This window comes from Haplochromis burtoni, unplaced genomic scaffold, assembly GCF_018398535.1.
Source record: "Haplochromis burtoni strain Fernald_Lab_line unplaced genomic scaffold, NCSU_Asbu1 Contig_168, whole genome shotgun sequence".
NCBI classification, from domain to species: domain Eukaryota; kingdom Metazoa; phylum Chordata; class Actinopteri; order Cichliformes; family Cichlidae; genus Haplochromis; species Haplochromis burtoni.
In genome coordinates this window covers 938228-963955 of record NW_024582529.1, presented here as the reverse complement: position 1 = coordinate 963955, position 25728 = coordinate 938228, and the positions used below count along the sequence as shown (strand labels likewise).

At 39.4% G+C, this 25728-nt stretch overlaps 1 protein-coding gene across 5 annotated transcripts; it reads right to left on the bottom strand.

Moving 5' to 3' along the window:
* LOC102308315 (voltage-dependent calcium channel gamma-4 subunit) lies at positions 1-25365 on the bottom strand. 5 transcript variants are annotated; one of them, XM_005933746.3, is made up of 6 exons: positions 25241-25365; positions 19899-20241; positions 14905-15156; positions 11834-11917; positions 8494-8634; positions 1-7974 (listed from the first exon to the last, which is right to left on the bottom strand). In XM_005933746.3, exons 2-6 carry the CDS (start codon positions 19927-19929, stop codon positions 7112-7114), a joined length of 1371 nt encoding a protein of 456 aa, XP_005933808.1. In that variant the 5' UTR covers positions 19930-20241; positions 25241-25365; the 3' UTR covers positions 1-7111. The 5 variants fall into 5 exon arrangements, with proteins under 5 accessions (XP_005933808.1, XP_042081255.1, XP_042081254.1 ...); XM_042225321.1 differs by having other exon boundaries at positions 19899-20238; positions 25241-25329; XM_042225320.1 differs by lacking the exon at positions 25241-25365 and adding an exon at positions 24950-25212.
* Between the last annotated feature and the right edge of the window lie 363 nt (positions 25366-25728).

Below are 25728 nucleotides of genomic sequence, written 5' to 3'. Positions count from 1 at the left end.
AAGTAATTGGATTATACTTGCAACACGTTACTGCCCATCTCTGAATACAACTAACTGAACCCCACTAACTGTGTGTTGTTAAACTGTGGGAGGAACCTAGAGTCCCCAGAAAGAACCCATGCAGACAGAGGGGTATCATGTAAACTCCACATAGGAAGGACGGTGGATTCAAACCCACGACCTCTTGAGACAACAGTGCTAGCCACCGTGCTACCATGCTCTGTCTGTCTGTCTGTCTGTCTGTCTGTCTGTCTGTCTGTCTGTCTGTCTATCTATCTATCTATCTATCTATCTATCTATCTATCTATCTATCTATCTATCTATCTATCTATCTATCTAAAGAAGTAAATCTGATATGAAAGCAAGTGGAGCAGCCATTACATAATATTATTCTTTGAGTCTGTAAGCGAGACTGAAAACTCATAGTTTCCTGCAGTTGTGCAGTTGTCATTGTTCCGTGCTGAAACAGAATCGTTGCACTGACTGAGCAGAAAAAGCAGCGGAGCTCAACCAACCTTCTCTTCTCTGCAAAATGAATGAGGGCAGCGAGCCACAAAAAGTACACGGTTTCTTATGTCTGTAGTTACAAAGATATGGGAAGAATGCAAACTGAAGCTACAGTTCACATTATAGAAGCTGCTAGTGCAGAGCTGCTGTGCCTGTTCCTGCCACAAAAAGACATAAAGGCTGATTCAGGGTGATTGCAAACAGAAACACAAACTTTGACACCAAATTCCTCGCTCCTTCAACCAAACACGTCTCAGGCTCCTGTGTGCTCTGTCAGCAGATCTATTGTCAGCGGGACGGATTAAAAACAGCCACATTTCCCCTGGGCTGACAGGCCCTCCCTGTGTTATTCTCTAGAGAGGACGTCAGCTCGGCATTATTAAGGGACCGCACCGTCTTAATTACTGGCTGTCATGGTCTCTACTGTTTCCTCACTTGGAAAATTATTCTCTTCTGCAGTACTCGATTGATCTGTCCATCTATCCATCCTTAGAATAAAAGCTTACTTTTGGATTTGGTGTGGACACCTTCTGTGTCATGCAGTAGCATTATATCATTTAGCACAAAGAATTACCACATTTGCATTACAGACTGAAAAGGTAGATGCTGTAAATGAGCCTATTTTTCCAGTCTGTGATAAACAAATGGGACAAAATGTTACAATTCTTCAACAAGTTTAGTTAGTAAACAAGATATTAATTAAGTCTAATACATTTCCAAGCATAAAAGAAGCAAAAATGTTTCCCCAAGCTTTTGACTCCCATGGTTTTACAATTTTTTTGCTTTGGTTTTTACTCTGATTTTTTAACTTTAATATTAATCTTTTTGCCTGGGTGTTTGAAAGCCAAATTAAACAATAATAAATAACATGAAATAATAAATTAAATACTGTACTGTAGTTCCACAGTCATATTGGCTGTGGTGAAAAAAAGGACAATGATGCACATGTACGGGAACAGATAATCAGTTTAACTAAGTTCAACAATAATACCTTGAATTTTATTTGCACTCAAGAATGCACAAGACGCTACCATTTTTCATAGAGAACTTTATTGAATATATCTATATATTTATATATGTATATATTTATATATACCTTATATTTTTTGTCTTTACCAATGAGGATCAGTATATTGTATTGTATTGCTTCCCCTTTTCCATATTGTTCCTTCCGTGTATCAGTCTGCTGAGTGGAAATTTACTAGTTTTCCATCTGAAGAGCTTCATGTTTGACTTGTGTCAGCAGCCTAGGTGTTGGGAAAAGAACCTGGTGACTCACGCTGGCTTTAAAATGGCTTTCACATCAGGACATGAATTGAAAACGAAAGAACGAGATCTCTGCTTTTGAGCATGTTTTCATAAACATTTTGCAGAAAGCAAAACTACAAGATTAGGACGTGCTCTAGAGTCGATTTAGTTCTGTAACAAAGATGTAGTTTGTTGTACTCAAAGATTATTGTGTAAAAACCATAGACAGCACCAACACAGACCACATTTACTTTGCCAGCACTTAGGCTACTGAGCATATGTCACAGGCAGGCATAAAGCCTTTTATAGCCCAAAGTTACAGGTGTAGGAACTCTGAAACAATATAACATTAAGAATATCTATACATACCACCACCAAAATAAATAGATTAATATAAAGTCTATCGCTTACAGTTATACACTAGTCAGAACATTAAAAACACTGATTATTAGGCTACGTTGGTAATGTTTAGAAAGTAAAACATCAATTCATTTCCTACAACGAAATGAAGACAAAATGATGACGGAGAGAAATGAGGATCAGGGTTATAGAAGAATAAAATGGAAGGAGAGTAAAATAGTTTAGAGAAAGAGAAAACACCAAAGAAAAATCTAACATTAGGAAACAGGGCCGGGCGACGTGGTAAAATCTGCCAGCTGGCCATCCTCAGTCCAACAATCAGCAGTTGCCTTTATATTATACAGGATGGGCGTGTATGCAGCAGCCACTTCTCCCCCTAGCTGCACACACTCTTGTTCACTGCCAAAAAACCCAAACAAAATAGTTATGAGAATTATTTGAAACTGGACTAAATTTGCAAGCTGTTAGACCCAAATGAAGCAGTTAGTAGAAGGATACCTTTCAGATTCTGAAAGGGTTTTTAAGTGATCAGGTGCAGAAAACTATAATGTACTGATGTGCAACATGCAGCTAGCTTACATAGCATAGCTCTGGAATCACTTGTTAGCTTGGAAAGTTGTCGGACAATAAAGACTTTCACAGGAACTCGACATTCTGCAGCGCCATCACTACCATATAATGTCAGATCTCCATGACAACTCACTCTCAAGAAAATAAACGCGAACATCCTAACGCTGCTAATTGTAACTGTGATTTACACCTCGACGTCTTGCCAAACTGAATTTTCATAGAGGCAGACCACTAAATTAGAAAAACAAAATGACATAAATAATAAACAGCTGACAGGTTATATGGGCCTATTGATCCAGTTGCCCAACCTTATTCGCAAATAAGACAAACGTTTCAAAAATATTTCTCTAAAAGACAACGGAAGAATTAATTACATGTAAACAGAATAGAAAAAAAACATTTACACTAAAAAGATTATACACATTCAAAGTGACAACTGGGTAAAAAACAACAACAACAACAGCAAAAATAACAAACAAACTGTGGTCCAGAAAGTTGTCTAGTTATATGTAGAATGGTTAGAAAAGAAAAATTACTTTCTTTCAAATACTGACGTGCCCCTGAGCAAGGCACATAACACCCAATTGTCCCAGGGGAGCCACTCCTAAACTGACCCAACAGGGAGGCTTTTATCAGCCAGCTTCCAGTTCCAGTGATGTGAGGGTGAAGCAGGGTGTTGCTGAAACAGAGCATGCATGCTCAGTCAACTTTCCCCGAACAAATCAAAGCTGATAAAATGAATAAGATGATATATAAATGAATTTACACACCCTCTCACTTTTGTTCACATGCTTTCCACGTGACACCACTGACTTTTAGTGTACATAAGCAAGAGAAAGAAAAATAAAAAGTCATCGAAACGAATATAAAAATATTACAAAAAAATGTATACCCTGCAATAACCATTACGATCATAGAAACACCAGCAACATGATAATAATATTCAAGGAGTTACAATCTCATGTAACCTAGAGATGATAATCACTCAGAATGAAAAGACAACCCAAAGATTACCATTTACAGACATTATGTGCTTTTGTTTTAGTGAATGGGTTGATAATATACTCAATAATACATTTATTATTCTAGTTTCAGAAATAGTATATAGTTATAGCTAATAAAGAGACCGAGGGAAGAGGAACGGAAGCTGGTGTGCGCGCTCGTTTCTCTTTCCCTCTTCCTCCGACTTTCTGTCACCGGGGTTGGGTTGAATTCATTTTCAAACGCAGCTGATTCAGAAGTGCAGTCTGACTTTTACATATCAGTCCAGTAATCAGATTTAGAGCACATGTTATGCGGTACATGTCTCGCTGTAGAATTTTCTTCTTAGAAATCTCAGGCAACATTTCATAAACCCCCTCAAAAATAGGCTTTTACTTCAAATCTGACTGAATGGTTAGAACGTTTTTTGCTTTGCTCACTTTTAAATATTGAGTAAAATGGCTGATCTCTTATATTAGAGTAATTTGTAACTTCTGATTCTAACTAAATCTCCATCCCCTGAGTGTAAACTGAATTGAACCCCACCATGTCCTTGGTTTTTGCAGCCCTTTGCGGGACATTCAACAGATACTGCCTTGGAGCCTTCGGTATCAAATCGTTATCATAAGCAGTCATACAAACCCTGGAATCAGTTTTACTCATTTAAAAACACACATAAAGTGCATAAACGTCCAACTGTACGAGCGCTTTCAAATTTCAAATGGCATCCAACAATGTTTCCACTGCCAGATGACAAAATGATCATGAATCATGAGCAGGAAGATGTAAGTGAGTGAGTGATGGTGATTATGTTCCAACTTTAACCATGGTTATCACTTCCTTATTGTTGCCTTATTTTTAAAAATAAAGTTAGTTTTGGCTCTTCCCTTATTAACTGGCAATTATGGCAAATAAATTAAAGTCTGTTGTATTATGGTGTCTCTCCAGCATTTTCTCTGTTGGTCTCCAGAGCAGACTAATGTCAATCTAAGATTGTAACAATGTAACAATGAGAGGTTCTCTGGAGAGGCAGCTGAAAGATATACTGAGTCTGCTGCTGGGGAAGCATGAGAAGGGAAGCGCTGTCTGTGCAAATTAACTTTCAAAATAGTAAATTGGACACATTTTTTTTTAATGTTTGAAAAAAGATGTGCCAAATATGCATTGTGTAAGTAAAAATAGAATATAGTAATACTCAAATCTCATAAAACTATATCTTATTCATAATAGAACACAGAAAATATATCAACTGTTAAAAAGTGACATTTTACTATTTCCTGGAAAATAGATTTGGAATTTAGTGGCAACAACATGTCTCAAAAAACTGGGATGGGAGCAACAAATACCTGGAAAAGTGAGGATTATTAAAAGGAAACAGGTGGAGGGACTAATTAGGTTAATTCACATCAGGTCAGTAACCTGAGTAAAAATAAAAAGCTTAGACATGTAGGGTTACAATATCCGAATAATGTTCCTCAGCACAAAACTGCAAAGACTTTGATGACTCATCGTCTGCGCTACATAATATCATCAAAACTTTCAGATACTCTTGGGAAATCTGTGCACAACAAGGCAAAAAATCAATACGGGGCGACTGTGCTCTCTGGGCCCTCGCAGAGCACTGCTTTAAAAGCAAGCATGAATTTGTCATGAAAATCTTTGGATGTGCTCAGGAACACATCTAGGAATCATTGTGCGCAAACACAGATCAGTGTGCCGTCCACAAACACAGGTTAAATCTCTGTCAAGCAAGCTTAGATCATGTCAACTTCTCTTGGCCAATCCTCATTTAAAAGGGACCAAGTGGAAAACTGAGTGGTCAAATAAATTGAAATGTAACATTTCTTTTTGGAAAACAAGGACATGGCATCCTCCAGACTAAAGGGGAAAGTAACCATCTAGCTTGCTGTTAGTGTTCAGTTAAAAAGGGAGTGCAAAAAGACTGGCACTAATGCAGATTTTAGAGCAACATAAGCTTCCAACCAGATGCTAAACCACAGAGGAGTTCATGTCTTGAACCGGCTTTTCCCAACTGGAAAACAAAACAAAAAACTGACGCATCATGACATCACAACAAAGGAGACCCAGGACTTGAGTCACTAGGATCCAACATTAGATGTAGAACAGCATTCCTACGTCTAATATTGTAAGAGAGGATGATGCACACAAACATGGGAATGACCCAGCTTTTTCGAGACATACTGCTTCCATCAATTTCAAAATGACAGATTTTTCTCAGTTTAAACATTTAATATGTGTGAGTAAAATATCTATTTATGAGATTTGCCTCGTCTCCTTCCTGTTTTTTATTTACATTTTATAAAGTTTTCCAATGGTTTAAGAATTGTGGGCAACACTTTGGGAAACGCAAATCTTTCTGTTTAAACAAATACTAGAAAGATTTGATGCCAAAATAAGTTACTTGCTCAAACGATCATGTTGCCGTATCTTACTGCGACAACTGGCAGTGGAGTAATGGAGGCGTTAAGACTAAAGCTTTAAGTCCATGGCTGTTCCTTTCCTTAGAACTGTGGTGAATGCCCATCTGTCACTGTAAATACCTTTGACACACAGTGAAAAATAATCAGGCTCACAGTGCGGCAGCCTCCTCTGATCTACGTTAGATATGGCTGAGGTCGCTCTCTCTCGGGTCCAGAGGTTAAGGAGCTACTGTTGACCTTCAATTGGCAGTCAACTTGTCACTGAGCAGCTTGTTACTTGGCAGAATGTACCCGTCTGTGACGCTCTCGTCCTTTTAAAACAGAAATGGAAGAAAGAATTGTGACTTGTACCATCTGGCCACTTTATAATTTAATTATTATGTTAAAAAGTGTTGCAAAGTTTAGAATACCAAAAAGCAAGGACTCTGTGTCTTGCTTTGTGAAAAGAAAATGTAGATTTAAGGCCAATCCGATCTAAGATGTGTACAAATTAGTGATTTGTAAGCGGGGTTTATTATCATCAAAGCTTCCTTTACTGTTTCTTTCAGGATTTAAAAAGATGTCCTTGTAGAAACTGACAAAACTGAGATAAGGGAAATAAATAACGAAAGCGTTCCCCTGCCTCCTCGGCAAGGCACCTAACTGCTGCATTGGGAGGCTGTTTTATTACACATCTGGGAGTTTTGTATCTCTATGATTTAGTGAGTAATTCAGGAATAAAAAACAGAGAAAAGAAACATTTCCCGAATCCTCCACTGTACCCCTGCTGTGCAATTAACAAAACAGGTTTCAAAGTCATGACAATTTTTAAGGCGGCTGTCATGAATTTGCTCTTAGCATCAGATGTTTGATGACTGTTTATAACATTTAGTAATATTTATGGCAGCTCGATACCTCAGGCTCAAGGACAGAAACCTTATTGTTGACGTGCCACCCACACATTTACAGCCCTACTCTTCCTCTCTAAATTCCATCTCTATTTCTCCTCTCCTCTCTCTCTGAGTTTAAACTGGTGTCGTTTTCCTGTTTAGTGTATCTGAGTTGCTATCCCGGTCCCTTTTGGCTGTCAGTCGGTCCAGGGTTCCCACGTTGCCCCTGTCCCGCTCCATGGTGGCTGTAGATATCGGGGCTGGCTGGGTGGTCGGAGCAGCTGATGTGGAGGTATTCAGCGGTGCTGCGTTCTGGGCTACAGCTGCCGCTGCTGCCAAGTTGGACTTGGAGTGGGAAGGGAGCGTACTGCTGCTTATCACTGCTCCTCCTCCTCCTCCTCCCGCTCCTCCTCCACCGCTGCCACTGCCACTGGAATCTTTTGGGAAGTAGTTGTGGAGCTGGTAGAGCGTGGCACGGTCCACGGTGCCATAGAGAGGTGGGGCACCTCCTCCGAGGCTGCCTAGCTTGGAGTCCCTTGAGAGGGTGTACATGGAGATGTCTCCACCTCCTCCGCTCCCACTGCTGCTGGTGTGGTGGGGGTTGGGCAGAGTGGCCACAGAGAATGGCGGTGCAGATGGTGGCAAGCTGAAGGTCTTGGAAGCTCCAACGGGTGAGGTCTCCTGCGAACGCGGTGGGTCAGTGGAGCGTGAGCTGGAGCGCGAGCGCCGTCTGAAACGGTAGCTGGGCAGACGAAGCATGGCGTGCGTTGTGCTCTTGAAGAGGTCAGTGCGAGAGCGGCAACGGAGCTCCTTGTTCTTCTCGATGTAGATATTGACAGCGAGCACGCCGACCATCTCGGCCAGGATGAAGGACAGACCGCCAAAGTAGAATGACCAGCCGTAGGAATAATGCCACTTCTTATCCTCATCCTTCTTGGGGGAGATGTCGCTCAGTGCTGCTGAGATGTACACGATCACTCCAATGATGTTGCTGAGGCCTAAAGAAAGATACAAGAGAGATACAAGTGCTCCTCTGAGTCAAATTAACCTGCTGGTTCATTAAATTGTTTTGCAGACAGGCTTTCTGGAAGTGCTTCCTCTCAATTACACTGAGAAGAGGCATGCACAGTATGACAGTCAATCTGCACATCATACATAAGGAGATTAATCTAACTCTACGACTGATAGATATAGGTTCATCCTTGCATGGGCACTGCAGATTATCTTAAGCTGTATAATGTATATGCTAGGTCGTGTTTCATGGCTCATGCTACATGAATATAATAAAAAAAGAAGCATCTAAGTGTTCAGAAATTCTTTTTAGTAACAGAATACAGAGATTTTAAGGACACGGTATCTGTTAGGGATTACAAAGTCAGCCGGGGTAAAATACAAACTGCCCATTTTAGTGTTAATAAAAAATGTAGCAAACATACCTTCAAACAAAATCTTCTTTTCAAACTCTGACTGGAAATATAGATTTCTTTTCCCAAACCACAGTAAAGCTGCAGTCTTACCTGCAGCTACAAAGAGAATCCCACCACCGAGAATAATGTTCCTTTTGCTTTTATAGAATCCGCTGGAAGCGACACACACTCCACCCAGAAGAAGCAATATGGCACTGAGGATGGGGAAGATGCTGGAAGCTCTCACCACACCTGCACGAGACAGCAGATGAGAGCATCATTGTTTTGGCTGCAGTGCTGCTGTTTACAGTCTGTGCACTTGAATCTGATATACGACTGAGTCTGTACTTTTCTAATAGTGGTTCATTAATGCGTTTTCTTCTTGAGGTTCAACACCACTTGAAGGTGCAAAGTTAACAGCCTTGTGACACTTCTGAGGAATAAAAGTGTTACCAAGGCTTGGCACAGCTGACACTACAAATTGGCTGTGGAACAGCAGATGTCTTTTTATATGTTTCCTACATTATATTTTATATGGCACATAATGTCTTTCAAGTCCTCGAGTTTTTCCAAGACTAAATAAAAATAGTTAGATGGCATGCCATCTTAAAACTAGAGAAGAAAGCTATTTTTTTCTTTTCAAAATGTGAGATAATAAAAGTTATGGGGAACATGATGATTTTTACACTGTAAATTGAAACTTAATGAATAATTCTTTGTTACAAATACAGTAGCCACAGCTCCTCAGCAAGAGTGCACAATCGCCAATTTTGCTGGAAAAGGCCGAATTATATAAAAATCATTTTCAGCATATCCTTCTGCAGATGCTTCATAGCTATAAACAGAAGTGATAACAGAGAGACGTTATAGAAGATGAAAAGCTCCATCTCAGGCAGGAATATGTGGAAAAGCAGAGCTTTCAGATTTTCAAGGTGACTTCTAAAGCTTTGCCTCTGAAGCTGAAGGTAAAAGAAAAATGCTGTGATAACCATTCATTCACAGAAGCTTCTGTCAGACATGCACGTTAAATTTCACGTCTCATTTTTTTTAACAAGTCAAACGCACATGTGAGTAACGTTCACCTCTTTGGGAAAAAAACATGAATTATGATAAATTGTTGGTGCGATTTTTGCAAACCTGCAATTGCATAACGGCTCATGCATATAGTTCTATTTGTTAGAAATGAATGTAAACTATTGATATTTTATTTTGCATGAAAATTAGTGTCAATGATACCAACTAACTAAATGTAAACTGAATTGCTAACGATTCTAAAAACTAACAGTGAATACTTTCTGAACATGCTGAAATGCCTGACAATAAAAGGGCAAAGGGATGATTGTTGTTCCTCATGACATTCAAAAAATAAATAAATAAATAAATAAAATCATCATGCAACACACAATGAAGCAAGACAAAAATGTACCTGCAGTAATGGTGGTGAGTGGACTCAACAAAAGGAAACAAAAACAGGCAAAACTAAATAAAAGGGGATAAAGAAAGACAAAGACAGGTGGAGACAGGGAAACAACAGATACACTAGGATGATATGAAAAGAGAAACACAAGTAAGAATATAAATTGTGTTTTACTTTGAAAACACTGGTGGTTGTCTGTGTGCATGGAGTTAATGTGTGGCTCTCTGATTACAACCATTTCAAAACTAAACACACAACCAATCAAATATTGTCTAAAAACAACCAAACAGATATATGCCTTTGGTTTTTCAGCTCATTAAAGAGTTGGTGCTTAACCCTTTTAATTCCAATCACACTCTTTTCCTAAACCTAATAAGTAATTGTTCCAAATCAGCGAGTGAAAGTAAAAAGCCAGTAAAAAGAAACAGAATCAGGGAGTAACAGATGTGAAACAACTGCAAAACTGAAGTCGCCATACCTCAACGTTACACAGTTAAATCCCTTAAACCTTCAACTCCAGACACATGTTTTTAAAACAAGATCATTTCTTAGGCGCCAGTATAGCCACATTTGATGGTTGATGGTTTCGTTGCAATAATAAGTCCAATATTTCTAAGAGAATCTGTGTAGACTGCTATTTTTTAAGGAAAAAATGCCATCAGCTCACCATCTGCTACATAAGCATGATATAACCTCTTTTTTGGCCACAGACACAATTTCACTGGTTGAGCTGTGTTTCTGGGTAAAATAAATTAAACTCACTGGCCACTTTATGCATCAGCTGCTTGTTAAATACAAATATCTAATCAGTGACACACATACCACAAGAATATTTCATGATTATTGGCTCCAGATGGGCTGGTTTGAACTTTTGAGAAACTGCTGGTCATTTGGGATTTTCCCACACGACAATCTCAAAGATGAGGTGTGAGCAGCAGATCTCTGGGTGAAAAGGTGAGCTGAGTAATTCAAATAACCACTCGCTAAAACCCAGGTATGCAGCAGAGCATATCTGACACACAACCTTGAAACAGCAGCAGAAGGCCACACAGGGTGCCACTGCTGTCAGCTACAAACAGGAAATGGACACTTTGTACCAACTAAGCCTAATTTCAACACCACCATCTATCGGAGGATGATTGCTGACCATGTCCACTCCTTTAGGACCACACTGTACCCATCTTCTGACTGCTGCTTCCAGCACAATAATGCACAAGGTCACAAAGCTCAAATCATCTTGAACATGACAATGACTTCACTGCACTCAAATGGCTATCCATCAATCTCTATGCCAGCTACCACAGGGCGAGAGGCGGTGTACACCCTGGACAGGTCGCCAGCCTGTGGCAGGCCAGCATCTCAGGCCTTTCTCATTAAATAGGGTTGTTATTGAAACTTAGATTAAACTAAAGAAAACAAACCCATCTAATATCTCTCAGGACTGTCATTCACTCTAAATTTAAAATAGTTTCAATTATTAAAAAACTAATAAAAAAGACCGTGAAGTGCAGAAAAGCAGACAGGAGAATTTCAGATAGTATCACTGCACCTGTCACAGAAATAGATGTCTTTACATAACGTATAAAGCTGGAACATATGCGTTGTAAACCAAAAAGGTTCAGGCTGTACGAAGCAGAATCTGCTATCACAATGGAGGCAGGATGTGAAACCGGAATCCTGAGCTGAAAATAATCCATTAGTGAAGGCTGTTCTTTCAATTCCTCTGTGAAAAAAACAGCAGCTTTCTGCACACCCCCAGACTCCCAACCCCATGCACCTGGGCATTTATACACACATGCACACTCTGTACAGACACTTACACACACCTTCAGGAACGCTTCGCTTGAATCTGACATCCGTGCATTGATATCCGCCCACCATCCCCTTCTGTCCTTTCTATCCGCATGTGATGGAGACTGTAGTGTGTGCAGTTCTGTTTGCTAGTGTATGGTTATCTAATGTCTCTCTTCATGTTTGTGTGCATTGTGTATTTCTAAGACAGTGTGTGTATGTGTGTGTGTGTGTGTCACTCACGCAGCAGATACTCTGCAGCATCTTGGTCATAGTCTGCGTCGTCTGGGAAATGATTGATCTGGGAACACACACCCCTCTTCAAACCTGAAAAAAGACAGAGAAGAAGAAGAGGGGGAGAAGATGATGAAGGTCAAAGAAGAAATCCCACGAAGACATAAAGACAGAATGCACCAAAACAGTAAATAACAAAGGTAAAAGCCAGAAAAGAGGAAGACAGACATGGGAACAAAAAAGAAGAAGAAAAAAGAAATTTTAAAAAATGGGGACAAACCAGGAAGAAAAAGGTTGATATATAGATATATATCTATATATAAAGATAGATAGATAAAGATATAAATATATAGATATAAATATATAGATATAAATATATAGATACATATATATATATACACAACAGGCATGAATAGAGTGAGAGAGAAATGAAAATCAAGAAGATCACAAAGGCCAGTAAGGTGAGAGATATTAAGACAAATGGCCCAATGACACAGCAAAAGACATATGCCCTAAATGTTTGCAACAACAACAAAAAAAAAAGCAAAACCATAACTTGAGTCATGTCACATATGCTACCTATACATTGCTATGTTTTCTTCTTATTCTCTTTCCCCCTCACCCCAAACCTTCCATAGGGAATTGTGGACCCCCTCTCCAAGCTTGATTCTGCTGGAGGTTTCTTGCTGTTTAAAGGTAGATTTTCCTTCCCACTGTCACCAAGTGCTTGTTCATGTGTTCATGTGGCTGTTGGGGTTTCTTTCTAATATTATAGGATCTTTACTTTAATATATAAATCCCCTTGTGGTGACTGTTGCTGTTAATTGGTACTATGAAAATAAAGTGGAATAGTATTGTATTATGGTGTGGGGGTTTTGTGTACTTTAAGCCAAAATAACAGCAAAAGGTTTGTGCAGCATAGTTGCTGTTTTTGGACTGGCATTGGATGGTTGGATAATTTTAACAATCACCCTTTATAGGCCAGAAAATAATAATGATGGGGGGTGGGGCAGCTATTTGCATTTATATGATTTATTGTCTGGGTTCAACCAAGAAAAAAAGAAAATCAACAGTTGTAAGCTGTAATTTTCTCTGAAACACAAGCACTATGTATCGTTTTCCTCCTGCCTATACGGCGCATTGTTCTGGGGCCTTGGTGTTAATTGTGTGCCAGGCTAAGATGCTAAAAATATTCCTCCATATTATTACTAAAGACAGCAGCCCAGCAGCCCTCCTGGTGTACAAACTGTTTTATAAGCTTGTGTTTCTTCTTGACACACAACGGTTGTTTACCTTGACAGCTATTTGTGCATTGCATGGACAAAATTAACATCAGGAGAGAAAAAGAGATACCTGTGTATCCCGGAGGGTAAAAGCAGTAAAAAGCTCATTTCACACACACAAAAACAGAAAGAAGTCATAAAGAGCCTTAAGCAAATTTATACCTTTTCAGGACAGACCATATTAAATTATTTGCATGCAAAGTATCAGGAACTCGGTTAAAAAGAGAAGAAAATACACAAATGAACCCAGCTGTCAATACACTGGTAGAAATCTGCTTGCTATCTTCAAAGAAAGAAGAAAAAAATATGCAAGGCAGCAACAAAAGCAGTTCCTCTGACGCATCTGACAAGACAAAATAGCTAAAACAGCTCCTAAACTTCCACGTCAGATGTGAGTTCCTGCTACAAAGATGCTCTGAGACGGTTTGGCCTTTTAATTCTTGTCTGTTGCTTTTTGAACATTACACTTAAACCTGAAAATGAAAGAAGGCATTTACGGACTTGATAATATAATGACTTTTATATTGAAGGTTTAGGATGTGTAGAATCTGAAATGTGAAAAACACAAATACTTTTTATTTTCATTGCTATCATATTTAAATAAAATATTATCCATTGTAGGCACAGCAACAGCTGCTCATCTCTTAATATTTCAGATAATCTGACATTGGTGATATCGGTGTTCTGCACTGTGAACAGGTGACAACAGGATGCACGGTGGTCTCTGGTTACATTCATGAGCATCCTATAGCATACAGTAATAGCTTCTACATCCACTCTATTCACACAATGTAAATGAGCGGGAACTTTATAGCCTTGCAACTGCAGCTTAACACACAATCTAGATTACTACATTTAAAATGTTGTTATAATTATGTTCAGGCACTGGCTTCATGCTCTGCTTTAATATGGGAATAGCCAGCTTTGACTTAAAATGAAGAGTTTATTATCAAAACAACAGTCTTCCCTGAACTGTGACGAGGGTGCTTTTTCTGCCTAAATCAAAACAAAAAATTTAATCGTTAATCTAATCGGGTTTTTTTTATTAATTACAAATTTAATACTTTAGTCAACAGAAGATTGCTATTTCCATCAGAAGGCGAATATATTTGGCAGTTTTGTTCTGGGACTTTGCTGCACTTCCATGAGCCTACATGTAGACAGTTAGAGCAGCAGTGAGAGCGCCGTTCAGAAGAGAGTAGAACAGCACCAGTAAAAACAGATATATTGATCGAGTCAGACAGAGCATAAAGGAAGAGGTGGGGTGGAGGTGTACAACATGTGTGGCTGAAGCAGGTTAATAGCATGTCCTACACGGCCTGCACACCCCGGACCAAATTGTTTTGTCTGTGGTCCAAACTGTGGAGCTTTATTCACTCGAGCAGAAACCAAACTGCAGTTAGGGTCTATAGATGTAATTTGTTCAACAGATGTAATGCAATAAAATGTGGCTATATTATTTATAGTATAAATGTCATTATAATCAAGCCAAGCAGGCAGCAACTTCTAATTCTTGCACCTTGCACCTTACCAGTCATATGCTACTACGGCTTTATACAAATTACAAATTGCTAATGTACTGATGAATAAAATAGAGAAAAGTAGAGCAACATAGACACTGTGGGTGGATGTGACTGGGTTACTGAACAAGACACCTATTTATGTCTCATGAGCACACTGACCTCACCAAGACCCTCTGGTGACAAAGACATGAGAAACACACCAAAATTCATCCCACAGCACACTGAAAGCATCGCACAGTCTCAAATATGCAAACAGACACACAACCAACTGTACCTTCCAGGCAGCAAATCCTCCAGAGGCCAGAGTGGGTGAGCGCCCCAGGATCCTTCTTGTCCTTATTGTTGGAGTCCTCCTGCGATGAGTTGGCTGTGCTGTTGCAGATGAAGGCCCGGGCGTACAGCCAGTAGTCAGTTCCAATAGCCACTGTCATCAGTGCAAAAGCTGCAAAAGCTCCCATGGTGGTCAACAGCACCTGGATCCCTCGCTCACACCACACCATGGCTGGGCGGGGAAGGAAACTGATGTCTGATAAGAGCACAGAAAATAAAATCAGCCGTCTGGAGAAGGCAGGGCTGACACATAATACTAATCAAGTTTAAACGATGACATTATTGGGATGCTGACAGAGCCATGAATATTTTCCTGTTAATATAAATGCCTTGCTTGTAGGATAAGTTACCCAACAGTACTAAAATAAAGGATTACAACTATAAATTTAGTAATACTACTACTCTAATGCCATGCATTTGTCCAATACTAGTGTTACCTGATAGCATATATGCTCTTGTCCAAATATGGTAACTCCTGGCTCTAGAACCAACATGGCAACAGTTAAAATACTCGAGTTAAAAATACAATCCAAACCCGTGGGTGATGTCATGGTGGCTACAGTCATTGTTTATATACAGTCTCTACCTTTTATACAATTCTCTGTTTTAATGACTTCCTGATCTTACGGTAGCTGATATAGACATTGAAACTGATGACTTTTAATATCCATAACTTTTATGATGTAAGGTCTTGTTTTTGGAAATTTGCCTTTGTTCTTATTTGAGAGAGAAACAACTAAGAAACAGCTAAGCGTATGTTAGAAAGTCATCATAAAAAACATTACAAAATTACACCAAAAATACAAAGTTCAATCCCACTGTTAAGTGTTTAAATGTTCAAATGGCTGCAGTCTTGTATAAGCCATTTAATTCCATCACAATTCAGTGGTTCAAATATACCCTCAATGCCTATGAAAATTAAAATGAGAAGCTAAAACAGGTAATTCATAATTCATACACTGAACTGTCAAATATATTTATGTATTAATAGAAATACTGTCCCTCATGGGCCACTGTACGGGACCTGTGAGAGCTGCTGACGGGGTTTACTCTTTCTGTTGGATTCTGTGTGAGCACACTGGAGCAATTTTTAATGAAAAAACCACACACATGCAGCCTGAAGCAGTTAAAAAATGTTGGCAGCAGGCAACCAGCTAAGAACAAAATACCAACCTCACTGAATCAACGGAAATACAAAAGTACAAATATTGTTCCAAAACTGAACACAGAAAGGTAAAATTGACCCAAATACATGGGGTAAGAAATTAAAATAATGTTTGACAGTGCTTCATTTCATACATCTGCGGGGGATCTCAGGAGCTAGTCATATTTAAATTCTGACCTTTTTCTACAAACCACTTCCAGAGAAAATCGTAATAAAAGGTATTAATATGAGCAAGGTTTGGAGGAGGCCTGAGGAAAGGAATTGTCTTTTTAGGTTAATGAGAAGATCATCTGAGGAAAATATGTGCAGAACAAAAGGGCAAATGCAGACGAAGAGCAAGATAGAAGTCTTTGTGCACTTTTTTTTATAATAAGCGACAACAAGAGTGGCTGAGGAGATGGGAAGTAGACAAGTGGAGAGGAGAGAAGAGATACAAATCTGAGCTCAGAGGTGGACAGTGAGGGGGATGACAAGAGGAAAATTGAGATACAACACATCTGTTGTGCTTCAGGAAACATAAATGAAAGTGGATGGAAGCAGGGTTCCTGCCTCTGTGGGGCTCCCCTGTCAGATTTTAACCATTTCAGCTGAAACGGAGAAAGTGCTGGGATTCTGCAACGCTTCAGGTTTGGCTTCTATTCATCTCAAACAAGAGGTTAATGTAAACAATCGATCACCCAGAGAATACGAAATCCGCTGAGGGCTTTTAAACTAGTTGACTAATTCAGCTGTCCTGCGGGGGGGTTTCCATGGCAACAAACGTCCCAAAAATAACAGAGATCGTTGATATTTTAACCCTGAAAGTGACCCGCCTGCTTGAATATGCACAAGGTAAGTGTCATAAAGACATCACGGCACTGGGGCGGCAATAACAATCCAACAAAAACCAACAAATTTTTAATTTGCACTAAATTGTCAAATTTTTATTCACTGGATGCCGCACTCATTAGACATTGTTTTATTTTGTATTTGCATTATAAGTTTAAAGCCTAACACTGATTTTTAAATTGTGTCACATGTTTTTAATGATTAGTTGAAAGGAATTGTTCAAAAATACATTATAAACATTATAAACATTATAAACGTGATGCTAATATCCAGCATCGCAGTGTTTCCTGTTTCATTTTACTTAAAGAAATCAGTACAAATCAGAATAATTATTCAGTACACGTGTATTTATAAAAAGGCCCAATATTGCTATCTGCCCATATTGCCTTTGCTGAATGATAGTCATAAACTGAAAACATTTTAGATAGTGTAATAGAGTACACTAAAGATAATGTAATAGAGAGTAAAGAGAGAAGTGAATCGGTTAAAGGGAGGATTTCAATGTTTCTTTGGAACAAATAAACAAACAAGAAATTACAAACAATTAATAAAACTTTACTCTTAAATAATAAAATATTACTTAGTAATTAGTTTGTAAGAAATTGTGAAGCAGTATGTAAAAACAAGGCTAATGTTCAAAATTGTCATTACTTTTTTATATTTTCTAAAATATTTTACCTTCTACATCAAGATATTATATTACTGTAGAGTCTTTACCTTATGATATAAAGCACCCTGAGGCAACTGTTGTGATTTGGTACTGTATAAAAACAATATTGACTTGAATTGAATTACCTGAAGATGTTAAACTATGTCTGCTCTTTGAATTACTACAATTATAGACTTGCTTGTAGCGCCTTTGTACATCATTAAACTTCTGAGAAAAACTCCACTAGATTTACAAGAAATCTGCTTAGTCACAATCCACACGGCTGGAGATGGATCATTTGCCAGCATCACTAAAGGGGCAAATTTCACTGGGTGACTGGCAAGGTCACACCCCTGGGCAAGCGTGGCTGTCCTGAGTGGGGGTTTTCCCCTCATAGACGAGGCGTTTGCTGGATGATGACCTGGTGTAAATGAGTGCAATCGTTTTTGGTAGTTTGTGCATCAAGCTGTTCAATAAACTATTGATACTTTGACCCTGAAAGTGATGCACAACGTTAAATACACGAAGGGTATTTAAGATAACAAACATTTGAAAAAGTTGTTCTTGACTTTGTCATTGTTTGGTTGTTTTGTGCACTTGGTCATCAACTTTGGCTGTCTTGCTACATCAGAACTTTCTAGATGGTTACTGAAAAGTTACACCTAATTTATAAATGCCTAACGAATAAAGTCTGATTCATGTGTAAACATAATTTAAATGGTTACAATAAAGTTGAAATTTTATGGATATATGATAATTGTTTTTGAGAGTGGGGTGGGAGGTACCTGGAGACTGTGGTCCATGTCCTCGTTCTCTCAGCTTGGCATTGATTACTTCATGATGTTGTATGAAAGGTTTTGTATACAAGTGTCTTCAAAATGACATTTTTACAGTCTATTACTGAGTCGGATAAAACACATTAAAAAGTTATTACGACATATTACACAATGTGATAACAATGTAATTAAAAAATATTAACAATTAGTAACCACTATTGGTAATATTTACTAATAGTTAAGTAGCTTTTTAATACAGTTTATATTTACAATGAATTTACATTTTAAAATCATTATTCAAAAAAACAAAACAAAAAAGACAATTACCAATTATCAGTTTAGGCATTGGTATCAATTAAATAAAAAAAAAATCCTAAAAAAAACTTACTGAGTTTTGAAACTTCGTATCAATATCAAAAAACAATCTTGGGCCTCTATAACTTGCATTCAATCCTTTAATATATAAGAAGATACCCTCTGTGGTTTATATGAAAATGTCTTGGCTTTCAAAATTAAACTTTTTGTTTGTGTTAAATAAGACGATTGATGCTAAAATCAATGAAAGATTGCAAGCGCAGCACACTGACATAGCAACCTGGCAGGAAGAGCTTTCCTCTATATTCACACTTGTCATTTACACATTTTTTTCCTGGACATCTGAAAGCTTCCGATTAAGTAAAGATCTATAAATACGTCTTTTTCACATTATAACCAGTTTGGCTTGGTGAATGAACTGTTTCCACCTGGATGATCAAACATGTTTGTCAAACTCTAGCTTTATGCCTGTGCAGTTTTCCCTACAAATACTTTAGTAGTAAAAAATAAAAATAATAAAAAAGACATTATTTAGATTGCAGAGCTAAAGGCAGTTCAGGTAACATTGTCACTTAAAAAAAATTATATTTCAACATATAAAAAAACTGTGTTGCATCCAGTGACACAAGCCTGTGTATTCTTGCTTTGCTTGACCCTGACTGGCTCTGGCATTAGACCAAAGCAAGGTTACTTTGTTAAATTAAAATTACTGTCAAATGTCAGATGGATCATTTCAATATTTCAAATGCTGTGTAGTTCATTCATGAAATTTGTGTTTAGCAGCATGGATTTTCTCAGCTTCTCATATGTCAGCAATCCCCTCAGTCATCCCTGATCCTAATATGAACAAACATTTAGCTTGGTTACACAAATGCCAGCACAGATTAATCGAAGCTACTCGCCTTTTGAATCCAGACATCTGCACACATCTGTACTTGTGTGTGTGTGTGTGTGTGTGTGTGTGTGTGTGTGAGGATGGTTTCCTGCATGACTGTACTGATCCAGGCTTGTTTGTGTGTCTTATTCCTTGAATGTGCATGTACATGGGTGTCATGTTCATGCACATCAGAATCCACATGTGCATCTGGTTGTTTGTGTGTGTATGAACACACGCACATTTGCCTGTTCTTGTGTGTGTGTGTGTGTGTGTGTGTGTGTGTGTGTGTGTGTGTGTGTGTGTGTGTGTGTGAGTGTGTGAGTGTTACCTGAGGGCATGTTTCTCCCTTTCGCCTCCATCTCCTCTCCCCCCTGCTGCTGGTGCTGCTGTTCTTCTTCTTCGTCAGTGAAGAGCTCTCCGTAGCCCCGGTCCGAGCCGCCTCCATCCACCGTTTATCCGCTTTCTCGCCCCTGCCTCTTTCCTGGCTCTTCTTCTGCCAGTTCTTTTCTTCCTAATAGTTTCTTTTTAAATCTTCTGCCTTTTCTTCTCGTGCGTTTCCCCCCTCTTCTCCTTTTACCTTGAGCGCTCTGTCGCTCCTTTTCAGCAAGTAGGGGATACTTCACTTTGCGTCCTCTCTTCTCATTGAATTGTCATGGCAGTCATCTTAGCTACTGAGAGAAGCAAGAAAGAGGTGGAGGGGAGGGGAGGGGGGGTAAAGAGCAGATGAGAGAGAGAGAGAGAGAGAGAGAGAGAGAGAGAGAGAGAGGGAGAGTGAGAGAAAAGACTGAAAGAGAAGGATGGAAGTAAAAGGACAGGAGAAGATGCGGGAGAGAAAGGAGAGAAGAAGATGAGAAGATGAGAGGTGGGGTGGGGAAGATGGGGGATTTGATTAACGAACGTGACATGAGTCTTGAGAGCAGGGGATGCTCCTGTACAGAAACATCTTCCGCACAAACATATTTTCTATATGAGCATCATGTGTCGTTGAAAAACAAACAAACAAATAAACAAACATTCAAAACCTGATGCCGGCGGCAAAAAACAAGCCCCATGTCAAACAAGAGAAGCGGGTTTGCCTCCACATAGAGAGAGAGAGGAAGAGCGAGAGAGAGGGGGGAGATAAAGCAATAGAAAAGAACAGGCAATGCGAGAGAGCGTGCTCTATTCCATTGCCATGGCAACAGTGAATTCCAAAGTCTACGGTGGAGCTGGCGAGTGTGCGTGTGTGTATGCGTGTGTTTTATGTGTGTGTTGGTGGAGTAGAGGACTGGATGTAACAGCTGAGAGGATTTTGCTGAGATAAAAAAAAAGAAAAAGAAGTCCCTGAATTCCACTGGTGTGCAGAGGAGCTGGGATGTCACACACCATCGAAAGCAACGCACACGTGTAGGTACGCGGTGGTCATACATGACTGCATACAGTACAAGAGGAATGAACATTCACAAGAGAGATGACAGACGTGTGAGTCATTAGCGCAGTGGTCACAGTGTCTCGGCATGTTTCATCCATCCAACTTTCTTCCCGTTGGTGCGACGGCTTAATCACGCGCGCTTAACACTGTGTCATGTTTTGAAATGCACAATACAGCAGATCTTTCAAAGCCGAAAGATCCTGAGCGAGGAAAGATGCGATGCCTTGCCCGAGGGCGCTTCGGCAGAGCAGCTGCTTTCCTGCTTGAACTGACATCCTTAGATTTCAACAAGCAGAGTCTTCCTGAAGTGAAAATCCCCATCGGCACTGACACTGGGTCAGGTTTTGCTTCTTTTTTTTTTTGCTTTTTTAATGCAAGCTGTTTCCAAAAACTGCAGGGCACCTAAAATCCACATGAGAGACATCTGCAGCAGCACAGCAGGGGATGCTGAGTTGTTTCAAGTCAGCAGCACATCTTGAGGCACATCTGACCAAAAAGAAAATCCCCATTTGAACACTCCCAAGAAAATGACAACACTGGTCCTCTGTTCAGATACAACAGTTGTTAACATTTATCTGAAAACAACTTCTAACACAGCACTGGCATTCCTCACGCATATCTACATATACTAGAAAGGTGATATACAATATGATCTTATGAATGGCTAGTAAGTCTAGTATCAAAGTATTTGATTTATAACTCCAAAACCTGTGCTCTGTTCCTGATATTTTTAAAATTTGACTTAAAGAACACGGGCAGGACGATGGTGTGACAGTTAGCACTGCACAGCACGAAGGTTCTGAGGTCGACTCCACCACGTGTCTGGGGCCTTACTGTGTGGAGTTTGCATGTTTGTGTGGGTTTTCTCCAGGTGCTCCAGTCCACTCACAGTCCAAAGGCATGCAGTTAGTGAGATTAGGTTCACATGTTCATAGGTGTGAGTGTGAATGGTTGTCTGTCTATCTGTGTTAGCCCTGCGTCAGACTGGCAACCTGTCCAGGGTGTACCCCGCATGGTAGCTGGGATAGGCTCCAGCCCCCCTGTAACCCTGCCCAAAAGACAGTATACGAGAAAGACGTAGCTCCTGGGTCTCTCCACTGGTGAAATGTCTTGAAACTATATTTCTTTTAATGGCCACTGGGGTGGAGGAGGCACTTGACATCTATAAACACTTTCCTAACGAGTTCACGATCTCAGTCACTCATTTTGGGTCACAGTGAATAAAACATTAAGTCCATTTTGGTCACTTTAAGTCAGAAGATTATCCAGGGCATGCTCATTGGTTAAGAACATGTGACATACAAGTCATTAACCAGCATAGACAGATCCATCTCTCGCTCGTCACATCTGGTTTGAAAACATCAAGATCGTGTTGATGAACACGCTAATTAAAAGACTATGTCTGTCTTTTAAACAGATGACTTTGTCTGGCATTGTTATGGGAACACACGTTACCAGTACAAAGCTGCATCCACTGGTCTGACTGCAGTGACTAAGGTGCGAAAATCTAAGGAGCTTGGAAAGAAAAGCGTCTGGACTTCTTTGAGTTGCTTGAAGACGCTTCACCTCTCATCCGAGAAGCTTCTTCAGTATCAAGAATCTCTTTCCTCTGCCAAAAGAAACTGCATGGGCTTTGTTGCTTACAGGGGTTCTTCTAAGTTAACATAAAGTAGTGAGTCAAGATTATCGGCAGAAATCAAAGCTTTTTTGTGGCAGCAAGTAAGCAAAGAGCCCATCCAGACAAAACTGTACAGAACACTCTAAAGCTGGCCGAAACTCTTCAACACCTCCGCCCCCACCAGGGAATGACAAGGAAAAATTTAGTATCGCTTCTCACAATTTTTGGCTCACGAAACCCTTTAAACTCGCAGTCAAAGTCCTCGTGAAAACGCCAAGGTGTGAATGTTGATCATGCAGCGTTTAAACATCTCTTCTGCCTAGAACAAGAAAAAGCACCTACATGCTATGCTCTCATTCTTGGATTCCAAAAGAGAACACCTGAACCATGAATCGGGCTTTCATGCTCAGATGAGCACAAGCTGATATGCGAGGCTCCCAAATAGCACCTCTCTGTACACCTTATCTTTCAAGCATCAAGCCAGAAGTAACATTTTGTGAAGATAAGTTCTTGTCACTGTTGCAAACATTAAAAGCATGAATATTGATCTTTGGGACATAATCAGATGAACGGTTTGAATAATTGCAAAAATTGTAAATTATAAGGTTATTGTAAAATATTTGTATGAGTTTAGCTTTTTTATTGCAAGAAATGTAAACATCTATAACCAGAAACGTAGCTAATGTACATGAAGCCCTTGATTTTCCCTTGCTTTTTAAAATCTATTTAAATCCTACAGTGGAGTATTAGGGATGTCTGTGAAATAAAAAAAAATACTAGTGATTATTATTCCTGTTTTTTTTAATGCATATAAGATAAGAAAGCTGCATCTAGGTCTGCATCAGGTAAACATGCTGATTTAATGGTAAATTGCAGAATTATTGCAGCATGATAGAAATTGCAGGTGACCTTTTTTAGTCAATATCAAATTCATCTGCAAAAATACATTTGGTATATAGACCACAGAATCTGTCCTTCTTTTCAAATGACAATTACAGAGTATTATCAAAACTGTAATACAATGTGAGTTTATGAACAGCCCATCTAGTGGTCATTAGAAGAAGTGCACTGCACTCAGCATTCATCTTGATTGCTTCTTTTTTTAACCCCCTTTGAAAGCCCTGCAGGACCCCTGGGAGGCCTGCAATCAGTAACAGCAATCAAAACACAAATAGGAACATCAGACATTATTATTTTGTACTCAGAACCCTGAATATAAACCTGCTTTTTCAGACTGACAACGTGCATTAGGAGGGCGCCTCCTCCAGTAGCAGCACAACATGGATAAACACATGTTGAAAGGGCTCGCCGGCGGCAGCACAAACACAGAGGAGGAAAGTTCAAGGACACATCAGCCACACTCTGCATCAGGAACACAAGCAATGGTGGGAATCCTGCTATGAATACAGAACAGAAGAAGAACGTGGACAAACTGTAGCAGCTCACTGGAGCAATGGTCATTATTATGACAGCAACAGAGGGGAGCAACCATCTCAAACCATCAAGTTCAAGTCCGGGGAAAAATCAGCATACAATTACTGTGTATATATTACATAATTTTTATACTGTACACACACGTATGTCTTTACAGCCTAATGCTTATTTAATAGACGCACTTTGCAGAAATTAGTATTCGTTCTTCCAATCTCGCTCCCTGTCTGTTTTTATTTGTTTTTGTTTGCATTTCACACAACACACCACCACATTATTACAAGCAAATAACAGATATACTGGCTTTTGCCACTATTTTACCTTTGTAGACATGATTTTCTGCCTGCCCTTAATTCCATATGCAATCACACAAACTCCCATTTTCCTATTTTATAAACATAAAGTCTGGCATTGGTTTATAGGTGCTTTGAGAGAGTTATGTACTATGATGTTCAACTTACTTTTAGAAATAAAAAAAATGTTAAATTCTAATATTGACCAAAAAGTCCAGCTGGAGCAAAGTGAAACTTATATGCGGGGAGCCCGATCACTTGGCGTCCTTGAGTAATATTCGATACTCAGACAGAGAAATCTAAATCCAGACTCCTGCCCAGAGAGCCCACACTCTGTATATCCCCCTGCACAGCGGATCCTACACATGCCATAAAACACATTGTTCTCTAACAAAGCACAGCAGAAACATATCAGTCAAGCTGTGATGGGTCTATTTGAAATAAAAGTGAAATTTTCTGCTGATGAAAATAAATCCCTTACACTCAGAGACTGTTTATAAAGGACTGAGTCGAGCATTCAGTCCGTTCCCTCTACATACCTATAAGTTTGCTGTATCTCATCCTTGATCTTGTTTCCACACTATTCACTATTTTCTCTTCCCTCGCTTTCATCGTGGCTGTCTTACCTTGAAAAACGTCCTGTTCCTCGGCTCTCCTTTAGTTACTTTTACCTTTAATGTGACACTTTATTCTGCAAAAGCTCCTTTAAACGTTTCCTTGTAAACACGCGTACAGAACGATGCGCGATCGCTGCCACACGATTTTATCCAGAGTACAATGCTTGCATGTGGCGCGCTCTTCTACGGTCTAAGCCGATCGGATTGACGCGCTGTCATATAATCAAGGTGATACATATGGTATTACATAAGACATAAGACTGTCGTTTGAATAATAACGTGTATTAATTATAGTCTTACCTCTGGAAAAACAACTTTTTGCAGCGGTGCTCGTGCAGATTGTGACGAAGCCCGTGATTGGAGAGAGCGAGAGAGAGAGAGAGAGAGAGTGATGGGTTGGAAAGAAGGAGGATGCGAGGACTGGCTGTTTTTTTACACACTAGTGTTTGTAGCGAATGCAGCTCTGATCATGATGCTGATGGTTCTTTTTTTTGTTTTGTTTTGTTTTTTTGGAGATTTAATCAGTGAAGGAACATTTTGTCACATATTGGAGTTTCAGACGTTTCTTGAGGTTTTACAGAGCTGTTAGTTTCCGGTGTCCTCAGTGAAAATGGTATAGAGGCTTTAGGCTGAGAGAACAGGTGTGACTGAGTTATTCTTGTGACTTAAGTCAAAAGTCACAGGTTGGGGCATTTTCGTGTCTAAATGTGCCTCAGATCTAAATGGGGAAAATCAGGTCAGATCAGAGCTGAACAGCAGGGGTTGCAAGAAATTCTTAATCCTTCAGA

Excerpts from the sequence above, each read along its gene's own strand:
- LOC102308315 (XM_005933746.3), bottom strand. The coding sequence starts at position 19,929 with ATGGAGGCGAAAGGGAGAAACATGCCCTCAG. Across the intron at positions 15,157-19,898 it reads AGGGAGAAACATGCCCTCAG|ACATCAGTTTCCTTCCCCGC; the intron begins GTAACACTCACA and ends TGCTCTTATCAG. Across the intron at positions 8,635-11,833 it reads TGCTGCAGAGTATCTGCTGC|GTGTGGTGAGAGCTTCCAGC; the intron begins GTGAGTGACACA and ends TGTCTCGTGCAG.